The sequence below is a fragment of the Phyllostomus hastatus genome, unplaced genomic scaffold, assembly GCF_019186645.2.
Source record: "Phyllostomus hastatus isolate PE091 unplaced genomic scaffold, TTU_PhHast_1.1 phas_contig_38, whole genome shotgun sequence".
NCBI lineage: Eukaryota > Metazoa > Chordata > Mammalia > Chiroptera > Phyllostomidae > Phyllostomus > Phyllostomus hastatus.
In genome coordinates this window covers 17,170,897-17,197,085 of record NW_025333869.1, presented here as the reverse complement: position 1 = coordinate 17,197,085, position 26,189 = coordinate 17,170,897, and the positions used below count along the sequence as shown (strand labels likewise).

The 26,189-nt window shown below is 41.4% G+C and overlaps 1 protein-coding gene across 6 annotated transcripts in view; it reads left to right on the top strand.

The window, feature by feature from the left end:
* SH2D4B (SH2 domain containing 4B) overlaps nt 1–21,585 on the top strand; it is a 122,979-nt gene extending 101,394 nt beyond the window's left edge. For 5 of the 6 annotated variants that reach the window (XM_045842091.1, XM_045842090.1, XM_045842088.1 and 2 more), the window contains exons 7-8: nt 17,371–17,591; nt 21,134–21,585. In XM_045842091.1, coding sequence (XP_045698047.1) covers nt 17,371–17,591; nt 21,134–21,226 — 314 coding nt within the window. In that variant the 3' untranslated portion in view covers nt 21,227–21,585. The remainder of the gene's footprint in view (nt 1–17,370; nt 17,592–21,133) is intronic. The other variant, XM_045842092.1, reaches the window with a different exon arrangement.
* Nucleotides 21,586–26,189: the final 4,604 nt, after the last annotated feature.

Genomic DNA, 26,189 nt, shown 5'->3' with positions numbered 1-26,189 from the left:
GGCAAAAAAGTACCTCCTCTGGATTTATAATCCCTTACCATATATTCATTTGAACTTTTGTGCATAGTCTGAATTCTTCATTTTTCTTCATAGTCTGAATTCTTTCCCTTCCTCATTCTATAAACTTGCAGAGCAGACCTGCCACTGGGCTCCTGGCCCAACTTGAGGGAAAATTTGAGAATGCCTTGCTTAGTCTTTGTGATTAATTTCATGAGTTGGAGTATCTGGGGCTAGTTGCAGAGGATGAGCCAACTCAGGCCCCTGTCCTCGGCTTCTAGGATCAGGAGGAGGATAGGAAACTATGATGAGGCTTTGGAACCTGTTTAGAGGTGGCAGCTAGACTGGGGTACCTGGCAGTGTGGACTCAGGTGCTACATCCATGTTACGCAAGGAATAGCTGAAGAAACCAGAGACAGAGAAAGTAATAACACTAACTTTGCAGTAGTGTTTATTGGCATTAAATGTACAATAATTATAAGTGTTTAGAACATGTCTGATGTGCAATAAATGCTCCCATTTATTATATGGAATGAGTAAACATGTAGCCTTTGGAGATGCATGTCAGAATTTGAAGCATGTAAATTGTGGCTTCATATACTGCTATCACTTGGAGAGAAAAGAAAAGTCAACAACAAATGACTCTACACAACAGGGCCATGATATCCATTTAATCTAAAAAAAAAGTACAAGTCTGAATTTTCTTTCATTATGATATGGATAATCTTTTTGAAATGTTTCTTTAAAGCTGTGTGGGGTAAGTAATGGGTCATTTGGAAGGGTGGTTAACATGTCACGATCCATTATGTCAAGTTAGATTGATAATTTTCCTCTCTTACACAGAATTTGGAATGGGAATTTTCCACCAGCTCTGATCCCAAATGCAAAAACTTCTAAAGAAGAAAAATGTAGGTCATTTGACCTACTTTCCGCTTAAGTTCTTGCTTAAGCTGTTCCAACTAAGAAATAAAGGTATCTTTTTTCTACTTAAAAAAAATTGTGCACTGGCCATAGTCTCAAAAAAGGATTACAAAAAAGAGTGAAATTACTTTTTGCTTTAAGAAAGCATCAATGATAATGGTGTTTACAAGATTTTAACTTTTTTTTCATCTTTCTGTAGTTCCAGACTCTTGATTTCAGACCCTCTGTCTCCTATCTTCCTAACACTTTCATTTTGGATGTTCTGATGACATCCTTTTGGTTTCTGAACCATAGGTGTATGTAACTAAGATGTAGGAAAGGAGCAGGGGTTGGGGGACCTAGATGACTTGGGTTTGATAGACTGATGTTTTATCTTCTATCTAGGTTTTTAAAAGCAGAGGGTAACAGTAAACAAAGATATGATTTATGTGGATGTAATTGCTTTCATCATCTTCTGATAGTCCCATCATGTTATTGGGGATTACAAAAGACCCTCCTACCTCCCCAACTGTAGGAAGTCCCTGTCATAAGTTGGACCCTTCTTCAACTCCAAGAAGCTGCCTTTAGGTTTTCTATGCTCCAGGCCCTGGAGTCTAGTTTCTCACCACTCCCCAGCATGAGCTCATCCCAGCCCTGGCACCCAGGGCTCCAGCCCACCCAGAGCCCTTGGGCTCATGTTTTTGTGAGGGCAGGCATGGGGTTGAGCGGGAAGGCTTGGGGCAGGGGACACAGCCTCTGTCTTGTCTTCAAACTGCTAATGTCCTCCACCATGTAAGAGCCTCAAGGCCAGGACACGGACCAGTTAGTGAAAACATGAGGTAATAACTTTGGTTCAGTCTGAGTTTTTAGCACGTAGTTTCCCTGAGATGGAATAAACTCACAGCTCTAGGAGTTGTGAGCACCCACTGCTGGGGTGTATAAACTGAGGCCAGATAGCCCCTCAGTCAGGACCATGAAAGTATGAACCATGTAGGGTGATGGGCTTAGGTCAGATTATGTGAGTCTTCTCCCTGACTTCCCACTATGAGCTCTTCTTTCTCTACTTGTCTCAGAAACAAATATGGTGGCTTTGATACTTCCTAGAGAATGAAGTCTAGTCACGATAGTAGTTAAGAAGCCTTTCTGAAAGTGAAGACTCATGAAATATTTATACTTAATTATTAAAAGTTTATCAGAATCAAATTACCTTCTGTTTAGTATTAAATTCTTTATAGATTCCCATGCCAGGGTCACTTGCTTACAGGTTTCATTAAAAATAATGGTGCTGTTTTTAGGCCTCATGAGTCACACTCCCTTTCACCAGCCCCCAGGGGTGCACGGGGCAGGAGGGATTCCCCTGCCCTGGGATCCTGCAGGGGACCAGCAGAGCTTGTATATGTAACTGATGTATGTTTTCTCCTGTAATCATCACAAATGCACTGTCTGTCTGCTACAGATGGTGAGGCTCTACCAACATTTGTGCTCCCACATTTTAAGCAAATAAAATGCAGTTCTACAATTTTTTTACAATTTTTCTGATCCCATGAAGTCATCACCTCCCCTCTTTCCCCTTCAGGTGATGGGGAGAAAAAAAAAAAACTTGAGTCCATTTTAACTTCATTCTATTCAATGATTTAGACTGTTTAGTTAACTCAGTCCCTTTGGGGAAAACTAGGTTTTTAGGATTCCCTCCTCCCTCTCCCTGCTTCTCTCTAAAAGGGCATGACAGGGTTTTCCCTTCACTGTGGGAAGGAGGTGAGGGGCAGGGCTTCCATGCAGGTGTGCAGACTTCGTTCTGCATGAGGGAGTGTAGCTGAGGGGGTGAGAGAGGCTGACCCAGGTCCCCACTCTGCTTCCAAGCCCTGTACCCTGTCTGGGGCTGTAGCCATCTGGAGGTACACAGAGACACCTCTTGGATTGGTGGCTTCTCTAGGCAGAGGTCACCTTGTTCCACTCCTTGGGTGTGAGTTGATTGGTATCTGTGGGGTGTGATTGATTGGCTGCACCTATGGGGTTACGCTGGCTTTTATGTTTTAATCGATCATTTATTAAACATTACTTTGTGCTGATCTTGTGTCAAGTAAACATTGAACTTCCAATATTTTATTTATTCCACACACTACTCTCTGGAAGAGGTAATGATACTAGCAATTAGGTACACAGTACTTGCAGTGTACAGGCACACTTCTGTGTGCTTCACACTTGTTAACTTATTTAATACTTATCCTATCACTGTGAACTTGCTACTAGCATTAGCCCCATTTCACAGATGAGGAACTGAGGCACAGAGAAGTGAGGCCACTTGCCTGAAGTTCATTGTTAGTAAGTGCAGGTTGTAGATTCAAACCCTGGTGGTCTGGCTTCAGAGCCCATGTGCATATCTGTGCAATGATGCCATGTGCAAGGATGCAATGGAGCCTTGTTGGCATCCCACAGATGAGGATTAGAGCCCCAAAGGTTAAGTAATTCCCCTGGAGCACACAGTGCTGGGGCAGAGGGTCAGTTTCTTTCCTGTCCAAGATGTCCCCTTGAGGATGACGAGATGTCTGTTCCTTTGGGAGACACCCAGGCATCTCTATATCATGGGGCCAGCTGTTTCAGCTGCCATGCCTTAATCCTAGCTGGTGCTCCTCCTGAGGCCAGCACCATCCTTCCCATAGAATTCCTGAAGGATGCCTTCCAAGTGTCCATACACTGCAAAGTCCTCATGCAATAAATGGAGTAAAACAGGAAATTGTTGGCGTATGGCATTATTGAATTACCTGGGCAGAGACACTAGGAAGCAGGCTCCTTGTGTAAGGCATTTAAAGAATTAACTTGCTGATTATTAATATTATGCTTGTGTGCTGGGTACTGTGCTAAGTACAGGGCATGTGACAGAGAACAAAACGGACAACTTTCCTGTCCTCATAGAACTTACATTTACTTGCAATTAACAACAACAGCAAAAACCCCCAATATAATAAAAAAGAATTTATTGGCTCCTGTGACTGAAAAATCCAAAAGTAGGTCGAGCTTTGGGCTTTGCTTGATTTGGTCCAAGGACCTGGCTTCTCTCCATCTCTAAGCTCTCTTGCTCTCCGTGTTGTTTTCATTTTCAAGTAACACTGGCTGTGACTGTATATTTGTATTCTCTTAGCTCAAATCCAGCAGAAGTGAGGGTACACTTTTCTTTCAACAGTCCCAATATTAGTCCCAATATTCTGACTTTGTTGGGTCTAGTTTGGACACATGCACACTCCTGAACAAATCACTACAGTCAGAGAGATGAGTCTTGAGTCTCATGATCATCCCTGGTATGGGGCAGAGTCCATCCCATTGCAGCTGTATAGACTGAATGAGAAGGTGTGGCTTCCCCAAAGAAGCTCGCCATTCCCTATCCATAAGAAGGACAAATAAATGGTCCTGAATGGGCAAGACCAATTGATGTCCACTATAGCACAGTCAACAAGACTGGCGTAAATCAAATAACAAATTTATACTTCTAGTTGAGGTTAGTGCTACACAGGTTCCTGTGTAGCCAGTTCACAAGTCATTCTGCTGGGTAGCTGGGGCCCTCTATCATGAACGGTGGCATTAGTGATTTGAAACTGGCATGTCAGCTTGGAACAGATAGTTGTGGGCATGGAATATTGCCTCTTGTGAATAAATATATCTGGAATCAAGAAACTTGTCCAGTGAAACCCTTGTCTCAGCAGTTAAATTTCATTTGGAGTTATAAAAAAATGAAGGCATTTGAACTCATTCATCACAATCTCTGTGGCTTTAGGATGCTTTGAGAAACTATTGAGAATGAAGAGCTTAATAATTCCAGCCTCCTTAATGATATCGTCTTGATAGCATGGCAATAAGAAAGAAAAGTCACAGAAATGAATGAGAAATAGCTAAGCAGTAATGGAGGAGTTGTCAGCTGGTGAGGCGTAGCTGCAGTGAAAGCTTTAAGAAATATGCACATCAGGCAAATTGAAACTCATAAAAAGTAAAAGGTAGTGTCTGGGCTGCTGGCATTTCTTTCTTTTCAGGGAGAAGTCCTAACAAATAAAAGGAGCTCACTTGGTTACTATGGTTTGGTTTTGAGCTAATGATTTCAGGGGCTGGTATGGAGGTGGAGGAGCTGGAAACCAAATCCCAGATCTGCTTTAGGATTTGCTAACACGTGGATTTATTGGTCCATTACAGCACAGCATCGTTTAAAAGTATGCTTCAAGTGCCTTTCCTTTCTTGGGGATGCTGTTGATTAGCACGGATGAAGTAAATATTTTGATAGCAAATGTGAAGTTGTTAGCAGTGTCTGAGAGCATCAGCACGGAAGGCAGGGGGATGAATAGGTGAGGTGTCAGGAAGAACACATCATGGACTTGTGCTCACAGTGCAGTAATGGAGGAGTCAGGAGCTGTTGGCTGCAAACAGCCTGCCTGTGTTATTAATGTGTGATGTTGGGAGAGTGAAAGCAAACCTAGACTTCTTTGCTGTGCTGGTGTACATCTTCCCTTCTGTGTTCCCTACCATTTCATCCTTACTGGATGCAACCATAGGGAAAGGGCTACTGCCCTGGAGGGTGTCAGTACCCTGACCGTGGCCATATCTTTTTCTACAGAGGTCCAATAGGGGATGCTGCAGTTAGTTGGATATACTTTGTGCTCAGAGGAGCCTGGGGTACCTGTGGGCTATATTGGGTGTACCCCACTTTAGTCCTTATCAAGAGCCCTGATCTGTATGTTAGCTTTCTGCCTCAGTTTGCAGACTATAGCTCTTTCTGCTTCAGCTGCAGCCCCCTGCCTTTTGTGGCTTAGGCCAAGCTGGTTGCTTTGTGTATAACCCAGCATGAACAGCCACCATAGTCACAGCTGCCATTGTTTTCCCAGCATTGTTTCACTTGATGTGGCCAATAACTTTGGGTAATACAAATGTGAATCCATTTTATTGTCCACAAAAGAAATTCCAAAGCTAAAGAAAGGTTTAAAGAGTTTAATTTGAGCCAAGGGCTGAGACCCTGGCCTGGAAGCATAATCTCAAAGGGCTGAGAAAATGCTCCAGGAATAGCAGTGTTGCAGTTCTTTTTATACATTTAGAATCAAAGGAGAAAATGTAAAGAAACTTGAAATCCATTGGTGGTGGATTAAGGAGGCAGGAGAAAGCAAAAGCAGAAAAATCTCTATGACTGTGTAAAAAGGCAAATGGAGAGAGACTGTTTAGTTTTTTCAGTAAAATAAAAATCCCTTTAGTTTTTTCCATAAAATGAAAGACACATTTTTTATTTTCACCAATAACTTTACTGATTTGGATATTTTGAGTATGTCGGCTATCTCTTGCTATTGGTTTCTAATGGGTAGAGGCTAGGGGTGATACTAAACATCTTCCCATGTATAACACAGCCTGCAGCAAAGAATTATTTGGCCAAAATGTCAATAGTACCAAGAAATTTTGTAAACCATGTTTGACACATTAGATTAGTCACAGTGCCTTCCCTGTAAATCTTTTTTTGCGTTTCAGTTGTGTTTTTACCTTTCTTGAAAGAATAAAGCATAATACACCAAAAATTGTGTATCTTCTTCCATCTTCAATATTAAAATGGCTGCACAAAAATCACCAATTTTTATAAGTTTTTTAAAAAATACACGATATGGCAGCTGTCACAGTATAATCTAGCAAAACTGTTTTGAATGAAGTTAAAGACACCTAAGCACTACTAGAGCCATTGTACAGAAAAAACTAGACAAACTTTTTGGTCAACCCAATACTTATTTTACATTGGTGGGTATAGGATAGTTAATACTGAACTGTTACAACAAATAGAGATGGTATGCCGGGAACAAGATAGTAAGTTTCCTCATAGTTGTGCTGTGTTGCCAGTGGGTGTGTTTCTGAGGGCTCTTGCAAAGAAAATGACTCTGACATTTTACACTTCATCTTAACCAAGAGTCTGAGAAGCAATAGCTGACATTTTAAAGGTATGTTATCCTAGATGCACAAGAACAATGGACAGGGCTAGCTTAAGGTAAAGATTAACTTTTTACTAAGGAAGCTATAGGCCTAGGATGTGACTTCCCACCATGACCTGCCCAGGTATGAATTAATGATCTCTGTGGTTACTTTTGGTCAGTGAGCTTATCACTCCTGCCACATAGCCCCCTTTTTGTTCACATATCATTGAAGAGAGATTTACTTGCTGAAGGTCAGGCCATAAGTGGCAGAGACCTGATTGAAAACTCAGACTTGTCTGGTTTAGTGCTGCTTTGTACAGGAGAGTTTACTGAATCTTGTGGGTCCTGGGAACAAACCCATACAAACTGCACAATTTCTATCTGCAGAGATTTGCAACTATTCCCAGTGCTTAGGCCTGTACTTTGGGTACAGCTCCTGACAAAGCAAACCTTCTGGGCATTGCTTCCACAACCATGGCCAGCTTTACAATTTGTCAGTGCCCATAGACCTGATCTTGGACCTTCAGAACTGCAGTGCCCTGAGAGGCCTCAGCAAGCTTCTTGCCTGAATCTTCATGGTTCTTGTTGTGAGCACAGTAAGCCCTGTGTCATGATCTGGTTATGCTAATCCACACCTTGTGCACACTTTCTTCCAGGGCCACCTGCATGTAAAGGGCCTGGAAAAGAGATAAAGATATGGATTGCACCTGGGAGTACAACCCCTATGGGAGAGCAGGCTGCTTACAGTTTAATAGGAATGCAAACCTTTCACATAAGACTGACATTGAAAAGAAGGCTGTACCTCTCTCCTGCTCTGCCACTTACTGGTCTGAGAACTTGGGCAAGTAACTCAATTTCTTCAGCCAAATTTTCTACTCTGTAAAATGGGGAGGATAAAAGTGCCTATGTGAAAGGATTACTATGAAGAATGAATGAATCAGTGTGTGAAACTCTTAGCACAGTGGTTGGCATAGTGTAAGCATTCCATAAATGATGGATATGGAGTTATAATTTTAATTAGTGACTTATTCAATAATATTGGAGGCCCAGAAAGTTCTGGATGTGAGGATATAGTAGGAACAAAGCAGACATAAACATTGCACTCATAGATTTTGTGTTTACAATATGATAATTTATATATAAACTATTGTGGAATTTACCTTTCTATCATAAACTGTATCATACATTACTATTTTTCAACAACTTTTTTTCTAGTTGTCAATTAGAGGTCTTTTAGGTCTATCTCCATGTCAGTGGTTCTCAACAGTGGTGGTGGTGATGGGGGGCGGTTTTGTCCCAGGGGACTATTGGCAATGTCTGGAGACACTTTAGGTTTCACAGCTGTGTGGCATCTAGTGTGTAGAAGTCAGAGATGCTGCTAAACATTCTACAATGTACAGGAGGCCCCCATGACAGATACTTATCTGGCTCAAAATGTCAAGAGCACCCATGTTAAGAAACCCTGGTGTGTGTCTAGATTTGTATCTATCTCTCCTTTAAACCTTTAAATGTTTGCTAGGAGAATATGCAGCAGGCATGACTTATTTATTTGCTTTTATAAGTGATTTCATGTTACTCTGGACTTCTGTTTCCTGTTAATGCCTGAAAACAGAAAAGCCCTTAAAATTTCCAATTAAAGATAATCCTGCCTTCTATGATTTAAGAGTCTTTCAGTTTAACTTGGTTACTTTTAGCAAATATTCAATCATTTTAAGCTCAAAGTTCTATTTCTCCCTTCTCAAATGTTCTCTCCTCTTCCCTAAATAGTGTCTGAATGCAGAGGAAATTCATGGCCTTGGAAGGGAGCCAAAGAAGGTCCTGGTCAGTGGCTCATCTCTGGATTTTGTCCTCTGTTTTAACTAATCTTCTAATGGTCCACAGCTGCTGAAACCACCTGTGACTGTTAGATATTAAGCACAACTGGAGCTTGTGGGGGCCCGTTTCCCACACATTTGACTTAACCGTACTTTGACTCCTGCTTGGGCTTCTGAGTTTCAGCAACTCCTATCAGCTACTGTTGGCTGAGGTGCCCACTCCAAAGATTAGGTCCTGGGATCACCTTGCCTCTTTTCTTCATGGGTCCTTAGAAATCGGGCTCTTAATAATATATACTTAAAAAAAAAAACCACTGAAGGTTGAGTTCATCAGTTACTCTCCATCCCTTGCCCTCATAGTTTATTATTATTATTATTGGAAGAAATAAAGCTACTTCTTGTTTCTTTATTTACTTTCTTTTTTATAAAAAGATTCTATTTATTTTTAAAGAGAGGGGAATGGAGGGAGAAAGAGAGGGAGAGAAAAATTGATCAGTTGCCTCTTGTATGCACCCCAAATGGGACTGAACCCACAACCCAGGCATGTGCCCTGACAGGGAATCAAACTGGTGGCCTTTTGCTTTGCAGAATGATGCCCAACCAACTGAGCCACACCCATCAGGGCCCACTTACTCTGATTTACCTCCACTCTCCACCCATGTTCCTTTTCCTCCTTAATAAGTAGCCTTTCTGATAAGTTTAAACTGTATTTGTTGAAAGTGTTCTTGTGTATTTATTTACAGGAGATTTACATGTTATTTTCTTTTTTCTCTTGAAATGTATGTGATTTGACCTTAATACTTTTCTGTGACTAATTTTGATGTGGTATCTTGAAGGTCCTGTGTTGATTGTTTCCACCACCATTTGTATTTGGGGCTCATGGGGATACCTTGGCACTAGTTTTGTTGTAAACATAGTCTGTGGACTTTGGGTTTTGCTCTTTTGCTCTTTAGTTTCTCTCCTTGTTTTTATTTCGTGATTTGAAGAGATTGAAAAATGATGCAGCCACCACGACCAATTCCCAGAATCTATCCTTCACACCCTGTACTTACATACATGTGCAGGAAAGGTGAGGTGCTTTAATACCACTTGTGTTTCTTACTTTATCTCACTGAGCATGCTGCTATGAGATCCATGTTCTGTGTACCTCTGGTCTTATATTTCTAAATGCTGCACTGTATTCCACAAGGTGCTGTCACCTGATTTTGCCTATCTATTCCCAGAGTCATGGGTACCCAGATTGCCTCCAATTTACCATCACCACAAATTAACCTAAGTATCAGTTAAGTTCCCTGCAATGGACTGTTATGGACTTGCATAAGGGTTTCTTTAGAAGGTATCTTAGGATTGGAATTGTTGGGTCAGAGGGTATACACTCACTTAATTTGAGTAGGGGTGCCCATGGCTTTCCAGAAGGCTGAGCCAAACTCTATTCCCAGCAGCCTTAAATGAGGGTTGCTCTCCCTCTGTGTTTCAAATTTATTACTAGAACATGGTAGGAAGTCCTGGACCCCCTCTGCACTCACAGGAACTCAAATGCTGGTAGCCACCATCTTCAGACTTCTCTCTCCAAACACACCATTTCTTTTAGTAGATTGTGACTTCTTTATGTAGTCACATAGAACCTGCTAGTTCTCCACAAAAATTAGGGCACAGGACTCCTCTATGTTAAGCTACCTTCTCAATCTCTCTGGGTTGGGGGTACAGAAGAGTAAGTGAGGGCACTCTTTTCAGCCCTTCTTGGACTCTACCCCAGCCCCAGCTCAGGAAAAGCTCTTTCTCTGGCAGGGAATTCTCATAGGATCTATCCTATAGTCCTCTGAAGTAGGTCTATAAAACTCTGTGCTCAAACCGCTGATGATTACTCTGAAAATATATAGGGAGTTTCTAAAATGTATAAATCACTTTTTACTTCTTTGCCTATCCTAGCTTGCAAGACTATTTACTCTCTAGCTCAGTGAGTCTCAAATCTGGCTACATATTAGAATTATATGAGAAGGTTTTAAATATTACTGGTTCTTGGTGTACCCCAAATGAATTATACCAGATTCTCTTGGAGTAGTACAGTGCTGATAACCATGCTCTAGAGACTCAAGACAGCCAACTTTGACAGTTAATTCTCAGCAGTGATCATGTATTTTAGGTGATAATCTCCCCATCCCCCAAAGGGCATTGATTGATTTTGAATGACTGTCACAGCAGAGCAACAATATTAAAATATTTTTAATATTAAACATTGAACATATACAGTGTATATGCATATGCATGTGAAGGGGATACAGAAAGCTTAGGAAGTGAAAATTCACCTATTCTTGGAAGCCCTGTGTGCTTCACGTTATAGCCCTCTTCCTTGTACCAGATAGAATCTTTATCTTGAATGTTTTGTCCATTATTTCTTTGCTTTATTTAATATTTATGTATTAATCTCCAAAAAAACTATATTGTTTAGCTTGCTGGGCTTTTCAATGTAATATATGGAACCACAATGTATTTGTCTTTCAACAAGTCATTAGCTTGTTTTGTGCTTCATTGAAAAAATATTTTCAGTGTATTTTTTCATCTCTGTTCTTTGGAGGTTATGCCACTCCATAACCTATCTTTAGTGGTTTGCTTAGGTAATTTAACATGCAAACAACATATTCTTTTTAAAGTATATTTTATTGATTATGCTATTACAGTTGTCCCATTTTTTTTCTCCCCTTTATTCCTCTGCTCTGTACTCCCCTCCCACCATCATTCCCCAACCTTAGTTCATGTCCATGGGTTATACTTACAGGTTCTTTAGCTTCTCCATTTCCTATAGTATTCTTAATCTTACCCTATTTTTATCTACTATTTATGTTTGTTTTTTTAAAAGTATATTTTAATGATTATGCTATTATAGTTGTCCCATTTTTTCTCCCCGTTATACCCCTCTGCCCTGTACCCTTCTTCTCACCATCATTCCCCCACCTTAGTTTATATGCATGGGTCATACATATAAGTTCTTTGGCTTCTCCATTTCCCATACTATTCTTAACTTTCCCTGTGTATTTTGTACCTACCATGTATGCTTCTTATTCCTTATACCTTTTCCATTTTTGCTTCTTATTCCCTGTACCTTTCCCCGAATTCTTCCCCCACCCCACTGATAACCCTCCATGTGATCTCCATTTCTGTGGTTCTGTTTCTGTTCTAGTTGTTTGCTTAGGTTGTTTTTTTTTTTTTAAGTTCACTTGTTGACAGTTGTGAGTTTATTGTCATTCTACTGTTCATAGTTTTTATCTTTTTCTTAGATAAGTCCCTTGAACATTTCATATAACAAGGGCTTGGTGATGATGAACTCCTTTTAACTTGACCTTATCTGAGAAGCACTTTATCTGCCCTTTCCTTCTAAATGATAGCTTTCCTGGGTAGAGTAATCTTGGATGTAGATTCTTGCTTTTCAAGACTTTGAATACTTCTTTCTAGTCCCTTCTTGCATGTGAGGTTTCTTTTGAGAAGCTGATAGTCTTATGGACACTCCTTTGTAGGTAACTGTCTTCTTTTCTCTTGCTGGTTCTAAGATTCTCTTCTTGTCTTTAATCTTGGCTAATGGAATTATGATGTGCCTTGGTGTGTTCCTCCTTGAGTCCAACTTCTTTGGGACTCCCTGAGCTTCCTGGACTTCCTGGAAGTCTATTTTCTTGGCCAGATTGGGGGAGTTCTCCTTCATTATTTGTTCAAATAAGTTTTCAACTTCTTGCTCTTCCTCTTCTCCTCCTGGCACCCCTATGATTCAGATGTTGGAACATGTTAGAGATTTCCTGGAGGTTCCTAAGACTCTCCAAGAATTTCAGTCAAGTGTTTCAGGAAGTTCAGTCAAGAATTTTTTGAATTCTTGTTTCTTTATCCTGTTCTGGTTGAATGTTTCTTTCTTCCTTCTGGTTCATACCATTAATTTGAGTCCCGATTTCCTTCCCGTCACTGTTGGTTCCCTGTACGTTTTCCTTGATTTCACTTAGCATAGCCTTCATTTTTTTCCTCTAATTTGTGACTATATTCATCCAATTCTGTGAGCATCCTGATTACCAATGTTTTGAACTGTGCGTCTGATAGATTGGCTATTTCTTCAGTGTCACTTAGTTGTATTTTTTTCTCGAGCTTTGATCTGGTCTTTCATTTGGGCCATTTTTTTTTTTTTATCTTGATGCTCCTGTTATGTAGTAAGGGGCAGAGCCTTAGATGTTCACCAGGGTGGGGCAACCCACATCACTGTGTGGCGACACAGTATGTGGAGGAGGGGTCTGAGAGGGAACAACACTGCTTGCTCTAATCTCTACTGGTTTTCAGTCACTTCCCCCACTACCCACAATCAAATTGGGCCCTTCTGATGTTGATTCCTGGGTGGGTGGGTTTGTGTATGTTCTAGGACCCTGTGGGTCTCTCCAATGAACTCTCCTTGGAGGCTGGGAGTTTCTATCATTGCCGCCTCAACCCCCACAAATGTTTTCAGTCAGAGGCTTTGAGGCTTTATTTCCCCAAGCTGGGACCCTGGGTCGCGAGGCCTATCTCCGCTCTTCAGTTGTTCTTCCTGGTTAATCCACATGCAAACGTGGGACAGCCCAGTCTGTGAGCTGCCACCTATCCCAGTCCTTCAGCTGTCGCCTTGCCATGAGTTCTCTCTGCCTGGCTGCTGGTCTCTGCCCCTCCTAGTGGTCTGGATGAATATTTCTTCCTCAACTCCTTGGTTGTTGGACTTCCATATAGTTTGATTTCCTGTCAGTTCTGTTTTTGTTTTTGTTTTTTTTCAATTTGCTGTCATCTTTCTTTTTCTTGTGTGAGGAGGCACAGTGCGTCTACCTATGCCTCCATCTTGGCTGGAAGTTCAGTCATTAGTCTTAATTGTATTTTCTTTGTAGGTACTCTGCCTTTTCTCTCTAGTTGACAAAATGAGAGACTGAGCAGCTTTGTGCAGCTTCACTTTATGTGTCTCTAATGAATTCTCCACCATTTGCTCTTTAAATATTGCCTCCTCTCCATTCTCCTCTCCTCTTTGTGATTCAGATTTTACATGTGTTAGACTTTTCACTTCCTCTTCCATGTCTCTTAACCTCCTGCTTAGATTAAACTTCTCTTCCATTACATTTTTATAAATGTTCCATGGATGTGTCTTTCTTAGTGTTCACTGTGACTCTTCATTCACCTTATTCTTTCTTCTCATTTTTCACCTTATCATCACTCCTCACTGCTCACAGAGTCTACCAAGCCTTCCAGGTCCACTTCACAGCCCCCTGTGTTGCTTCTACAAAACCTGTCCTGACTTCCATAGGCCTCATTAATCTCCTCCTTCTTGTGTCTTTCACAGCACTTACTGTCCTCTTCATGAGATAACATGGTATAGAGCAAAGAGCACTGGACTTGGAGTCTGAGGACCTGAGTTCAAATTATGGCTCTACCACTTAATTGCTCTGTGACCTTGGGTAAGTCACTGCTCTTGTTGACCCTCAGTGTCTTTAGTTATGAACTGATGATGGTAGGGTCATTAGGAAGACGGATGAGATGAGAGCCACAGGGTGCCCAGATGGTACCCAGTTCTGGCTCTGGCATAAAGCTTCTCATGTGACTCTTATTGGGTCCTTTTGCCTCTCAGCCTCAAAATGGAAGCCATTTCTGGCTGCCCAGTGGCCCAGGAGCTGGATTTCAATGCAACAGCTTTGGAAATGTAGCTGTGAAGTAATCCTTAGATGAGAAAGCCTTTACTAGGTTGAAATCCCTGGCTTGTATACCTCCAGTTTATACCCATTGAATCCATTTTCCACCCTTGAACATTCTCATGTTCTTCTATTTGGGAAACATTAGTATATCCCCATTGCCCTCAGAATTAAGCCTATATTCTTTTAACGATGTGGAGGGTGCTTTGGAGCCATATCCTTGACTATCTCCATGCATCTTGCCACTGCCTCACCACTACTTTAGCTTTCCCTCCAGCCACAAAGAGCCATGTGCAAACTGCTCTCCTGGCCTTGCCCCTCTGTTTTAACTTTTCTGTTCTCAGTCTAACTTTCACTTCCATCCCCAGACTCCAGAGCTGGGTGGGGCACCTTCTCTAGATATAACCATAGCAACTGAGGCCATACCTCTTGTGGCCTTTATAACCACTGGTTACAGTAAACCTATTGATTTATATATATTTATTTATTTTTAAAATTTACACTAATCTTTTTTTTCTGTCCAGAGTCAGAGGTTCTGTAAGGCAGGAACTGTTTCTCATTCAGTCATTGCTGACTTCTAAGTGTGCAGCATGGGGCCTGCTCCTAGATAGTGCCTAATAAATATCGATTAAAGGGAAGAAAGGAATAAAGGAAAAATAAAGGGAGGAGAAAAACTACAGGAAAAAAACTTACATTTTCTATTGCTTGGGGTTGAGAATTGTCTCAGAAAGAATCTGCAGTTGTACTCTCCAGTAATCATTCTAGAACAACCACTCCAGACCATTGTCTGGTAAGATCACATGCCTCAGCCAGCCCTGGTCATTAGCTGAGTTACAAAACTTTTATGATCTGTATGGTGTGCTCTCTCCCCAGCCAGAAGGGGTGAGGTGAGCTCTCCTCTTTTCTTAGCCAGGAGATTGTACAGTGTTTAAGAGGGGCAGAGGTGGGATGGGGTGGGATATGATTAATGCTTTGTTCCCAGAATACTTGGCTTAGAGGCTATGTGAAGGGGGAAGGCAAGGTGAGGTGGGGAGATGGGGTGGGCAGAGTGGATGAAGTGAAAAAACATAACAGGTTATCCTTGCAAGTATTCTATTTCCCCCAGCCACCAACCAGTTCTCTTGGGGGTTGGGGTTTCTGTGAAATGTTTTTTGTCAGCCTGAACTATGAGGCTGTATCACCTTTGATCTGGGCCAAATAACAATTTTTCTTTCTAGGTAAATACCAAAGAGGGGGGAGATTACACAGATGCTTACTACTGAGACGTCTAGAGGGTCTCCTAAGAATGGCCCAGGCTGGGGCCCAAGGACAGCCCCCTTCAGAGGAAGGCACCCTCATCAGTCTTTCTTTGAAAGGATTCTTGTGTGAGGTGTGAGCAGCACAGCCTGGCAGCACTGAGTATTGCTGCTACCAGCACAAGGTAGCACCTGTAACTAGCACATGTGTAGTATGCTTAATGAGTCCAATGCAAATGAGTTGCATTGTATTAGATAGGTATTATACTTTCAAGCACTGTGATAAGCACATTGAAGGATTAATATAATGAGTTCTCAAACAATCTTATAATGTAGGTAATATTATCAGTACTGCTTAATAGATGAGGACATTGAACTGGGTTTTAGAGGGACTTAAGTAGCCTGACTAAGGGTACCTACTGAGCAAGTCCCTGAGCTCTGATTTTAGTCCGTGCACTTGATCTCTGCTCCAAATCAACCCCCCTACATCCCAGGCACTTGGGGTGCAAAGACAAGGTTTTGATGTTCATTTGGGTCTTCCAGGAAGCAGAAGTACAAGAGATTTATTGCTGGAAGTGCCTGTGAAGGATAAAGGGGACATGGAGCAGGAGAAGGTGGGAGATTCTTCAGACATGGTGCAGGTCTGACACCTATGAAGGGAGAGAGAGAAGGAAGAACAATTTGGAGGAAAGGCCTGGTACTGGAGCACAGCTCAGGGAAAATCCAGGTCTGGCTGATGGGAAGCCCCAGTGCAAACACTGCCTACTAGAAGAGACCCACATTGGTAGGAGTGGCAGCTCTGTACCCCTGTGCTCAGTCATAGAACCTGCCATGCTCTGAGTCAGGGGCTGCTCAATCCAGTGTCCCTTGTGCTGGAAGCAGCCTGCGGAGAGAGTGCCTCAGCAATGGATCCTGAAAATGTAGCAGCTGGAGGCCTGAGCAGCTTGCTCCCACAGTGGCCACAGGCTCTCTCTTTGAGCTATTCAGGACCCATTACTAATATATTGTAAGGTCTGGGCAGGATTTTATGAAAACCCCAAGGTGGGATATCCCCTGCAGGTTCCTGGGATAGAAACTATTTCCTGGTAGGGTTGAGCAGGTTGTACACTGAATGAAAGGATCCTGCCAATGGCAGGGCTAGTTGGGAGGAGGAAGAATTGAAATACAGAATGTGAGCTTTGCCATTTTGGCCCAGAGAGACATTGCTTTCTAATTCAGGCACTCAGAGATGTTTTTCTAACTTGCTGTTTTACTGTGGTAAAAGGACATTGAGTAGGATTGCAGAATCTGAGAAAATTTTGTTCTTTTAGCTGAAGTGAAGCTTATTTATGTATCTCCATTAAGAAACTGTTTGCCTACTGTCCACAGGTAGACAGAAGAAGTCTTTTTACTACTTAAGAGGAAATAATGTTTTCAGGTGCTTATTTACCAGAGAGATAACTGGGGCAGGAATAATAAGTCATCCTGGTCTCATCATTAAAGTAGGACTCTTAAGGCTCTCCACAGGGCACTGCTTGATGAGTTGTATTTGTAATCAATAGGTGCTATAATTCTGGGTCATTACTAATTCTTTGTAATGAATCTAAATTAGTGTGGCTTAATTCAGAGGAAAGGGTGCTAAGCTCAGGTCCTGTAGAAACTCTGCCCCCAGGCTGACAGTTCATTGCTCTGGACCAAGCTGGCCCCTCATCAGCCTGAGGCAAATGTTAGACAGCCCTTGAGGCCCCTCCCTTCCTTTGACAGAGGCTGAGGGGCAGGGTGATCAGTGGAGGGTGGTGAAGGAAGTTACAGAACCTGCTAACCTTTCTTGCTTTCTTTTTTAAATCAGGAATTATTAGCCGAGAAGATGCAGAAGGTCTCCTTGAGAACATGACTGAGGGAGCATTTCTGGTGCGGATCAGTGAGAAAATCTGGGGATACACCTTGTCCTATCGCCTGCAGAAAGGGTTCAAGCACTTTCTTGTGGATGCCTCTGGGGATTTTTACAGCTTCCTGGGAGTGGACCCCAATCGCCATGCCACACTCACCGATCTCATTGATTTCCACAAGGTAGTGCTCTTAGAGGCTCTGGTCGAGGGGATGAAGATGGTAGAAACTTCAGATGAAGGGAGAGCCAGGCTGCAGGCCTTCTAATAGATGGGGATGGAGAGTGAGTACACAGGTCCCCAGGGATATGCAGCATCGGGCCAGAAGGGATCAGAGGTTGTCTAGACCAGGCAATGTAGGTCTTCCCTCTGGCTTTCCCTCTGACCCATTTAGGCACCTCAGGAGGCTCTCCAGCCTTTCTCTCATCTTGAGTACCTGAGTGCTCCTTAGTGTCAGAACTTAGAGGTTGGTCAACCAGCCTTCTGTCCAAGACCAGTTCTCATTCCCAACTCATTCCCAGGATGTCTCTCTTGGGGACAGTCTGGAAAGGCCTCTTGCAGCTTTGTAGAGTTAGTTGAAACCTAGCAAGCAAACCTGTGGTTAGAGAGGCTTTCCTTGTGGAGTTACCATGTCTCTTGTTCTGACTATAGCTTTACTGCTTTGTATGTGTGTGACCTTGGGCAGATTCCTTAGTCTCACTGAGCTTTAGTTTCATAGCTGGGCAAATGGATGTTAATAATACTTAGCTCAGACCCTATGAGTATTAAATGAGGGAATGTATGTATTCAATAACAGCACTCTAACTGTAAAGTGGTATGGAAGTTCTTATCTCCCAGAACTCTTTTTGTTATTTGTTCCCCTGCTGTGGACCTCACTTTGAAAAAGATGCCTTCTAAATAATGTATGTAGAAAGAAGCAATTTCTTTGTTAATGTGGCTGTTGGCATCAGTAGTAATTTGGAGGAAGACAAAAGTGGAACTCAGAAGGGCAGGACCCAGGGATTCCGAGAAACAGAAATGTGGTAGCTCAGGGGGTCCTCCATCTGCCTGAGCCTTGCAAGTGTAGAAAGGTCCACAGAATTACTTGACTGCCTCACTGGGATTTTGCTATAATAGGGACTCTTGGATTTGTATAGCTTTTTCTTTATGGGTGTCCACAGAACTCTAGGATAACTCTTAACCTGATCTTTTAAGTACATAGAAAACCACCCACTTACAAATACCTAGATGCTTGGAGGAAAGTACTTCCTGGAAAACTAGACTAACCAGGATGGAGGCAGATCAGAAAGAGCCTTCTAACAACTATAGGAGAAAGAAAGGGAGGGGACGTGTGGATATCAGCACCTTCTCTCTGTCAAGTGCTGTGCCTGTTGCTCTATGCCTATATTCTCATTTAATTTTCACCATAGCTCTGTGAGGGAGGCATATTGGTCCCATTTCACAGATCAGGAAAGGGAGAATGAGTAACTTGTCTAAGTTTTCATGGCTGGTACCAGCTGGGTCTGGCAGTTAAGGCTTAGGTGTGTGCCTCTGAAGCTTGTGCTTTCCCCACTATACCACCCGACTTGCTTTTCCTGTTCAAGATAAGCTGTTTGAGCAGTGGTGAGCTCTGTGTCTTTGGAAATATTCAATCAAAAAGTAAATGTCCATCTCTCAGAGATGCTGTGGACAGGTTCCTGAATAGGAAGGCTAAACCACATGTCTTTGAAAGTGTTTATATTTAGATTATTTTCCAAATCTAAGGTTTGAGACTTCCAATTTATTGTAATGCTAAAGAGAGAGCTCATTTATGCCCATGTAGAGGTCTGGTGGCCAGTCTTATAAATTGAAATTTTAATTACACAATTAATTTATGATTAAATTCTAAGAAAAATCAAATATAATACAAAGTGTAAGCATTGTTCATTTCAAATCCTGGTTTGCATCCTCCATCCTGAATTACCAGTGTGCCATGTACCTAACCAAAGTATTTCCTGGGCATTAACATGGAAATTTATGTACATAAGAAAATACATAGCATTTTATTTTTATGCAAATTGGATAATCCTTTACCAATAGCTCAAGAATTTGATTTTAAACATGCTTAATATATCATAGAATGTATTTTGTAGAAGTGTGGTCCCTGGAATCAGGCTGCCAAGTTTTAATCCCAGCTTCATTACTGTGTGTGACTTTGGGCAACTACTCAGACTCTAGTGCCTTAGTTTCCTTCTCAGTGAGATGGGTGTGTGTGATAATAGCATTCACCTATTAGGGTCACTGTGAGGTTTCAATGAGATATCACTAAAATACCTGACATTTGTAAGTTATCAGGATGTTGGCTGTTATTGAGGTATGTGCATGTCAATCTATGTACTGCATCCTTGTGAAAACCTGTGGTACTCCATGGTATGGATGCATAATTTAGTTATCTACCCTCCTTATGAGGGCCACGTGTGTAGCTTCTAGGTTCTCCTGATCACAAACAGTGCTGCAGAGACTTGCTTGTGTATGCCACTTTGGGCACATGTATGAGTATTTCTCTAGGATGGATCCCTTGAATTGGAATTGCTGGATAGAAGACTATGCACATTTTAATTTGAAAATATCTGCCAGATTGCCCTCCAAAAATCTAGTGCCAATTCATGCTCCTGCCAAAAAGTATATGAGGCTGCTTCCTCACACTCTTGCCAACACTGGAGATTATCAGTCCCTTACATTTTTTCCCCCATCAGATGGGCAGACACTGAATCTCACTGTTGTTTAATTTGCATTTGTCTGATGCTGAAGCTCTTTTCATATGTTTAATGGCCACTTGGATTTCTCCTGTGAATTGTCTGTTCATATCCTTTGTCCATTTTTCCTCTTAAAAGTCTCTTTCTTATTAATTGTGTCAATTCTTCCAGTGACTAAATTGCCCTTTAGTTATGTTTATATTTTGCTCTTCAGTTCTTCTATTACAATTTTCTATGTAATTTAAGTGGGCATCCTTTTTATTTTCAGGTATTCTTTTTTTTTTTAATTATAGCTCATTCTTGTTTCATGGATGATTTGTCTTCTTATTCCACTGAGGAGATTAATTCACATCTCTTAAAGGCTCTTTCTGCTTGTTTTACAAACTTGATGTTTTCTTGGGAGTTAGTTCTGTTGATGAGGTCGGCACCTTTCTTTCATGGCTATGATTTTTCTTAAATATTTATAAATTTTGAGCTGGGAGGTGATCTTTCAACTTTGAATTTCTTGTTTATCCATCACAGATACAGTTCCTGTTTCCTTGTCCAGTCTCTTTATGCTATTAGTGTTGGAGTTGATAACGAGTAGTTCATGTTTTGGAAATGGGAGTTTCTGAACTTTGTGGGTCTCTGTGTTCCTCTCCTCACCTTCTGCCCTGCCTAAGACAAAGGCCTCTGCTGTCTGGGGGTCGCCAACACATCCCAGTGATAGCTTGCTGTAGCCCTTGTCCCATATTAACTCCTCTGAAAATCTCACCCTGTACATCTCTTGGTTTTTAAGGACTTCTCAACATTTTTGCTTTGTTGATGGCTTTTCTTATTTGTCCACTTTTATAAATTTATACTTTTATAAATTTATTTATTTTTAAAAGCAGATTTTTTCTGTGATTTCTAGAAATTTTAGTGAGGAGTAGGCAGAAACATATTCTTAATTTTTCTCTCTTGAACTGGTTTCTCTCTGGTGGATCCTATTTTTTTTCTTGATTATAAGTGAATATTTCTTTTTTTTCCCCAGGAGGAAATTATCACTGTTTCAGGGGGAGAGTTGCTGCAGGAACCCTGTGGACAGAGGGACAGCCCACCAGACTACCATCTGCTGTTTGAATAACTGTTTTCCCCTCATCAATTGGATTCTTTTGGGCATCCTTTTTTTTTTTTTTTTTGAACTCAAGAACTTCTCAGCTCAAATCCTTATGGCCTTCTGGAAGATGCACCACCATTCAGAGGATTAAATACATTTGAATGTCTCAAGAGATATGAAATATATGGCATATATGCTACTGGTCCTTGTCCCAGTGCCCAGGAAAGAAATTGCCAATTGTTGACGCAAATCTTTCATGAAGAATTTAGATATGACCTCAGAAGATGAAGCCTATTTGTCACAACTGCTCTAGACTCAGCCCCTAGAGACCATGGATCATGATTTTATAATCCAAAGTAATCCCAGTGCCTAGCTCTGAATTTAACATATAGTGTCCATTCAATAAATGTTTGTTGAATGAATGTACTTCTTCTGAAAGTTTCCAACATTAATCCATGATTTCCAGTAAGTTATTTCCTACTTGTCACTGCTTATATAGTCATGGAGCTTATAGGGGAGGTATTGTAAGGGATTTATGTGGAAAACATAGATGCTGCATCTTTAATAATGTTCATTATCACTCTCATTGACAGTGTCACTGGAATTACTAAGGCTTCTGAGCCCCAGCTTCTAGAGCAGGTGACTGATACTGCTCTGCCTTCCTTATTTGCCTCTTCTTCTGCCACCCTTCCTCTGTCTGAAATTATAACTTGGCCCTCATTTTACAATATGGAGGCAGTGGTTTTACATATTACTATAGATGTGCCCCAAACCTAGCGTGAATTATAATTTAAGAATGGTTTGTATGCATCTGATAAGTCCTTTGTTCTCTATTATTTGGCCCTTTTCATACAGGTTACTCAAGTGATTACCTGTGCTTTCATAGTCCTTTGATTTTTTATTCTGCTCACTTAATTTGATTATGTCTTCCTGTTAAGAAAAGACTCTCCCAATAACTTCTTAGTAACTTTCAGGGATGGTGTCTACTTGTGCATACTTAGGTTTCACACTTATGGGCTTATACATAGAGATAGCTTTGTATTTGGTGACAGTAAAAAGATGAATGAACTCTGTGTATGTCAACTGCCTGGTTTACCTTACTTGATAGTTGTATCAACATCTCTTATGCTCCACTTCACCTCCTGCCTCCTCTGTTCCTCAAGTTCTTGACCTCTGGTTTCACCCCAGGTGCCACCACTGCAACCAGTTTTTCACAGGCTCTACTCTTCCCCATTGTGTCCACAGCTTCATGTGACCATGAGCCAATGGCACCTTGCCAAACGTGGTACTCTGGCCTCTCTGCTGTTGCCACAGAGGCATAAGACACCATGCAACTAAGAAGAGCTGGGAAGTGAACTTTCCAGGCAGTGAACCTTTATCAATGGTTGATAAACTAGTTCTTCTCCCTTTCTCCTCCTGGAGGGACTTTTTAGAGAGGCAGTTCTCAACATATCCTCTTAGAAGACAGTACTGCATGATCAAGCAGTAAGCCAGAATGAAACCAAGCAGTGGTCTACCCTCCTGTTTGTTCTTCCTCCTTCTCTGCCTCACCCCAGTTTCTCTTTCTCCTGCTCCCCTGGATTGCACTCCTGAGTAAAGTAGCAGCATGGAATCACTTACCACAGGCTCTGCCTCTTAGGGAGCCAGAATAAGGACCCATCATACAAGTGTATTTAAGGATGCCGATTTTACAGTCTGCTTCCAGAGCTTCCCTCCTGTCTGCCTGTCTCACAGGCCCCTGAGGATAAAATACAGTGATAGAAAGAACCTGCTTTCTGAACTCTAAAGTGCTTTAAAAACCATAACTGATATTGTTAAAATTACCTTCTTTCTGTTAGACTTGGAGGAACCAAATTTTAGCTTTGGCTACACTACTTACCCACTGTCTGACTTTATTCAAGTCACTTAACCACACTAAAGCTCATTGTAACTGAGAAGAGAATTTTCTGTAGGGCCATCACTAAGTTTTTTTGCAGATCAGTTTAATGATAAGTATAAAATCTCTGTCCAAGTGAAAGTGTATTTCTAATAGAAACTACCACAATAGCAACAATTATTTCGTGCTTAGCAGTGATGTGTAAAGGAGACAGGATGTGATGATTTTCCAGGCATTAGAAGAAAGTTTTAATTCCAAGAACTAGCAACAGCTTTTGAAGCTGACGGAGATGGGCAGAGAACCTGAACCCCTGAGCCATTGTTCCTGTCACCCTAACTAACATGTGAGCGATGACGGCGGAGGTGTCTGTGCCTGACATAGTTACTTCACTTTGTTTGGGGCCTGCACTTTCTGCATGTCTCATATGTTTTGGGTTTTACCTGGCCTTAAAATAAATTTCTTATAAGTTGTCCTAAAAATAAAATTACTGTCTGGAAAACTGCAATTTCATCCTGAGAATTTTATTATGCTAATAAATGTCAGGATGCTCAAATAAAGGAATTGCTTTTTTTTCCCTGAGCCCTACAAATATGATAAAAAACAGCTATAAGACTCAGCAGAAGGAAAATTTACAATCTACAACTAGAAAAAGTTATAAAAAAACACTACACAACTTAATGGAAGATGTATTTCAAGGGATGAAAGAGTAACTTTGGGCACAGATTCAGGGAGATCTCTGGGTAGCTGATTTGGGGAGCTGTGCACTTGGGAGTGGGGGCCTATCAGGAGCGGTGAACCTTCATCAGTGGGAGACAGTGGCCAATAAATCAATTCTTCTCCTTTTCTCCTCCTGGAGGGACTTTTCTGAGGCAGTTATCAGCATAGCCTGTGAGAGTGAACCATTAGAAGGGAGATGTGGATATGAAGACCTGGGAGCCTGGGGACTGTTCCCTTTTGTACCCTTGAATACTCCATTATCCTCAGCACTAAATCTGGAAACAAGGTCTTTTGTTCTGTGACCCCAATTTCCTGGGCCACAGTTTCTTCTGTGAAATGGGGTAAACAGTGCCTGTCTGAGAGCGTGGATGTGAAAATAGCATAATGTGAGATTTTGCAATAGTAATGACATTATTTCAGCTCTGTGTGTGTGTGCATGTGTGTATAAGTTTCACAACCATGCTGAAGGAGACAATGCTATCACCTCTATCTTGCACAAAGGGAGACTGAGGCCCAGAGCAGCTCAGAACTTCTCCAGGGCCGCTTCTCTGGTCACTTGTATTATTGCACTGGGACTCAAAGTCTGGCTTTGGAGTGTGTGTAGACCTTAAGCCTGCCCTTTTCAAATCGGGATGTGCAGATCAAACATAAGGTGACATTCTTAAAATGCAGATTCTCCTTCCATGGATCTGGGGTGGGGCTTGAGTTTTGTTTTCCTGGCTAGTACCTGGATGCTGCTGCTGCTGCTGGGCTGCCAGCCACGCTTGGAGAAGCCAGCTTTGAAAGCAGGGCTTGGCAAATGGAGGCTGCAGGCCAAATACAGCCTGTGCCTGTGTTTCTGAGAGTCATTTTCAAGTGATTGGAAGAAATTTAAAAGAAGAATACTATTCTGTGACCTATGAAAATTATATTCCATTCAAATTTCAGTGTTCACAAATAAAGTTTTATTGGAACACAGCCACACTCATTTGTTTATATGGTATCTTTGGCAATGACCTGCAAAGTCTAAAATTTTTTATTTGGCCTCTTACGGAAAAATTGCTGATGCCAACTTGAAATGATGCATAAATTAGGAATTATTTTGCTTTCTCTGCTGTTTAAAAAAATCTAGTCTTAGGAAAGATTCTGACATTATTTATACCTCAGAGACACCTAAGCAAATGTGTTACATTTTCTGTTAGTGTTCCCATTTTAAATTTTAATCTCATCTATCTCTAGTAACCAAAAAGGAGGCTTGTTTCTTTGTCGAAGGGTTTTAACCAAATGTAAGCAAGTACTATCATAGAGGTAGATACTTTATATAGGCATAGAATAATTTGCTCTCTAGAATTTATCATGCTTTCCTACACTTAACTGCCTATATCTATTGCCCTTGAGTCTGTGAGGTCCTGGAGGTCAGACCATGCCATGTTTCCCTCTGCGTTTTTTGGTGCCTGGAAGAGTCAATGTTGTTGCATTGCATTTGCTAGAGACTGGGAACAGACTGTGCAGATTTCAGAGATCTGCTTTAAGCTTTAGAGGAGTCCTGCAATTGAGAAGCCCAGGCTGAACCCACTACTTTTAGTTGCTAAGAAGAATAAACAGATGAGCAAATAAACAAACAAATGAGTGGAAAAAGTCAAAGACAACTCTGCTATCAGCTAGCCTGAGATAAGGGAACTGAGAATTGAAATAGCAGTCACAACTTGGCAAAACCGTCTGGGACTAGCAAAGCAGATACTGTGGTCCCCCCTATCTGCTGTTTTGCTTCCTGCAGTTTCAGTTACCCGTGGACATCTGTGGTAAAACTGAAAATATTAAATGGAAAATTTAAGAAGAAAACAATTCATGAGTTTTAAACTGCGAGCTGTTTGGAGTAGCGTGATAAAATCTTGCCTGCCCAGGACTTGACTGATCCCTGTGTCCCGCCTTTCCTCGCTGCTCAGGCTCCCTGCTTGTTAGTCACGCAGTATTGGTCTGGGGCTCAGAGCCACTGTCTTGCAGAGGTGTAGAGAATGTGTTCAAGTTACCCTCATTTTACCTAATAATGCCACATTCACATAATTTTTATTACAGTATTGTTATAAATGTTCTATTTCATTATTAGGTATTGTTAATCTCTTACTGTGTAAACTACAAATTAACCTTTATCATAGGTATGTACATATAAGAAAAAACAGAGTATATATAGGGTTCTACATTATCTGTGGTTTCAGGCATCCACTGGGGGTCTTGGGATGTATCTGTTGAGAATACTGAGGGTATTCTCAGTATTCTCTGACATATGTGAGCTGAAAGAAGCGTAGCCTGCCAGAGAAGCTGTCCCAGCTCAAATCCCTTTAACCAGTTATGCAAACCCATACATACTAATGAAACATCAGACAAACTGATCTAATAGTAACTCTGCATGCTTGTTTT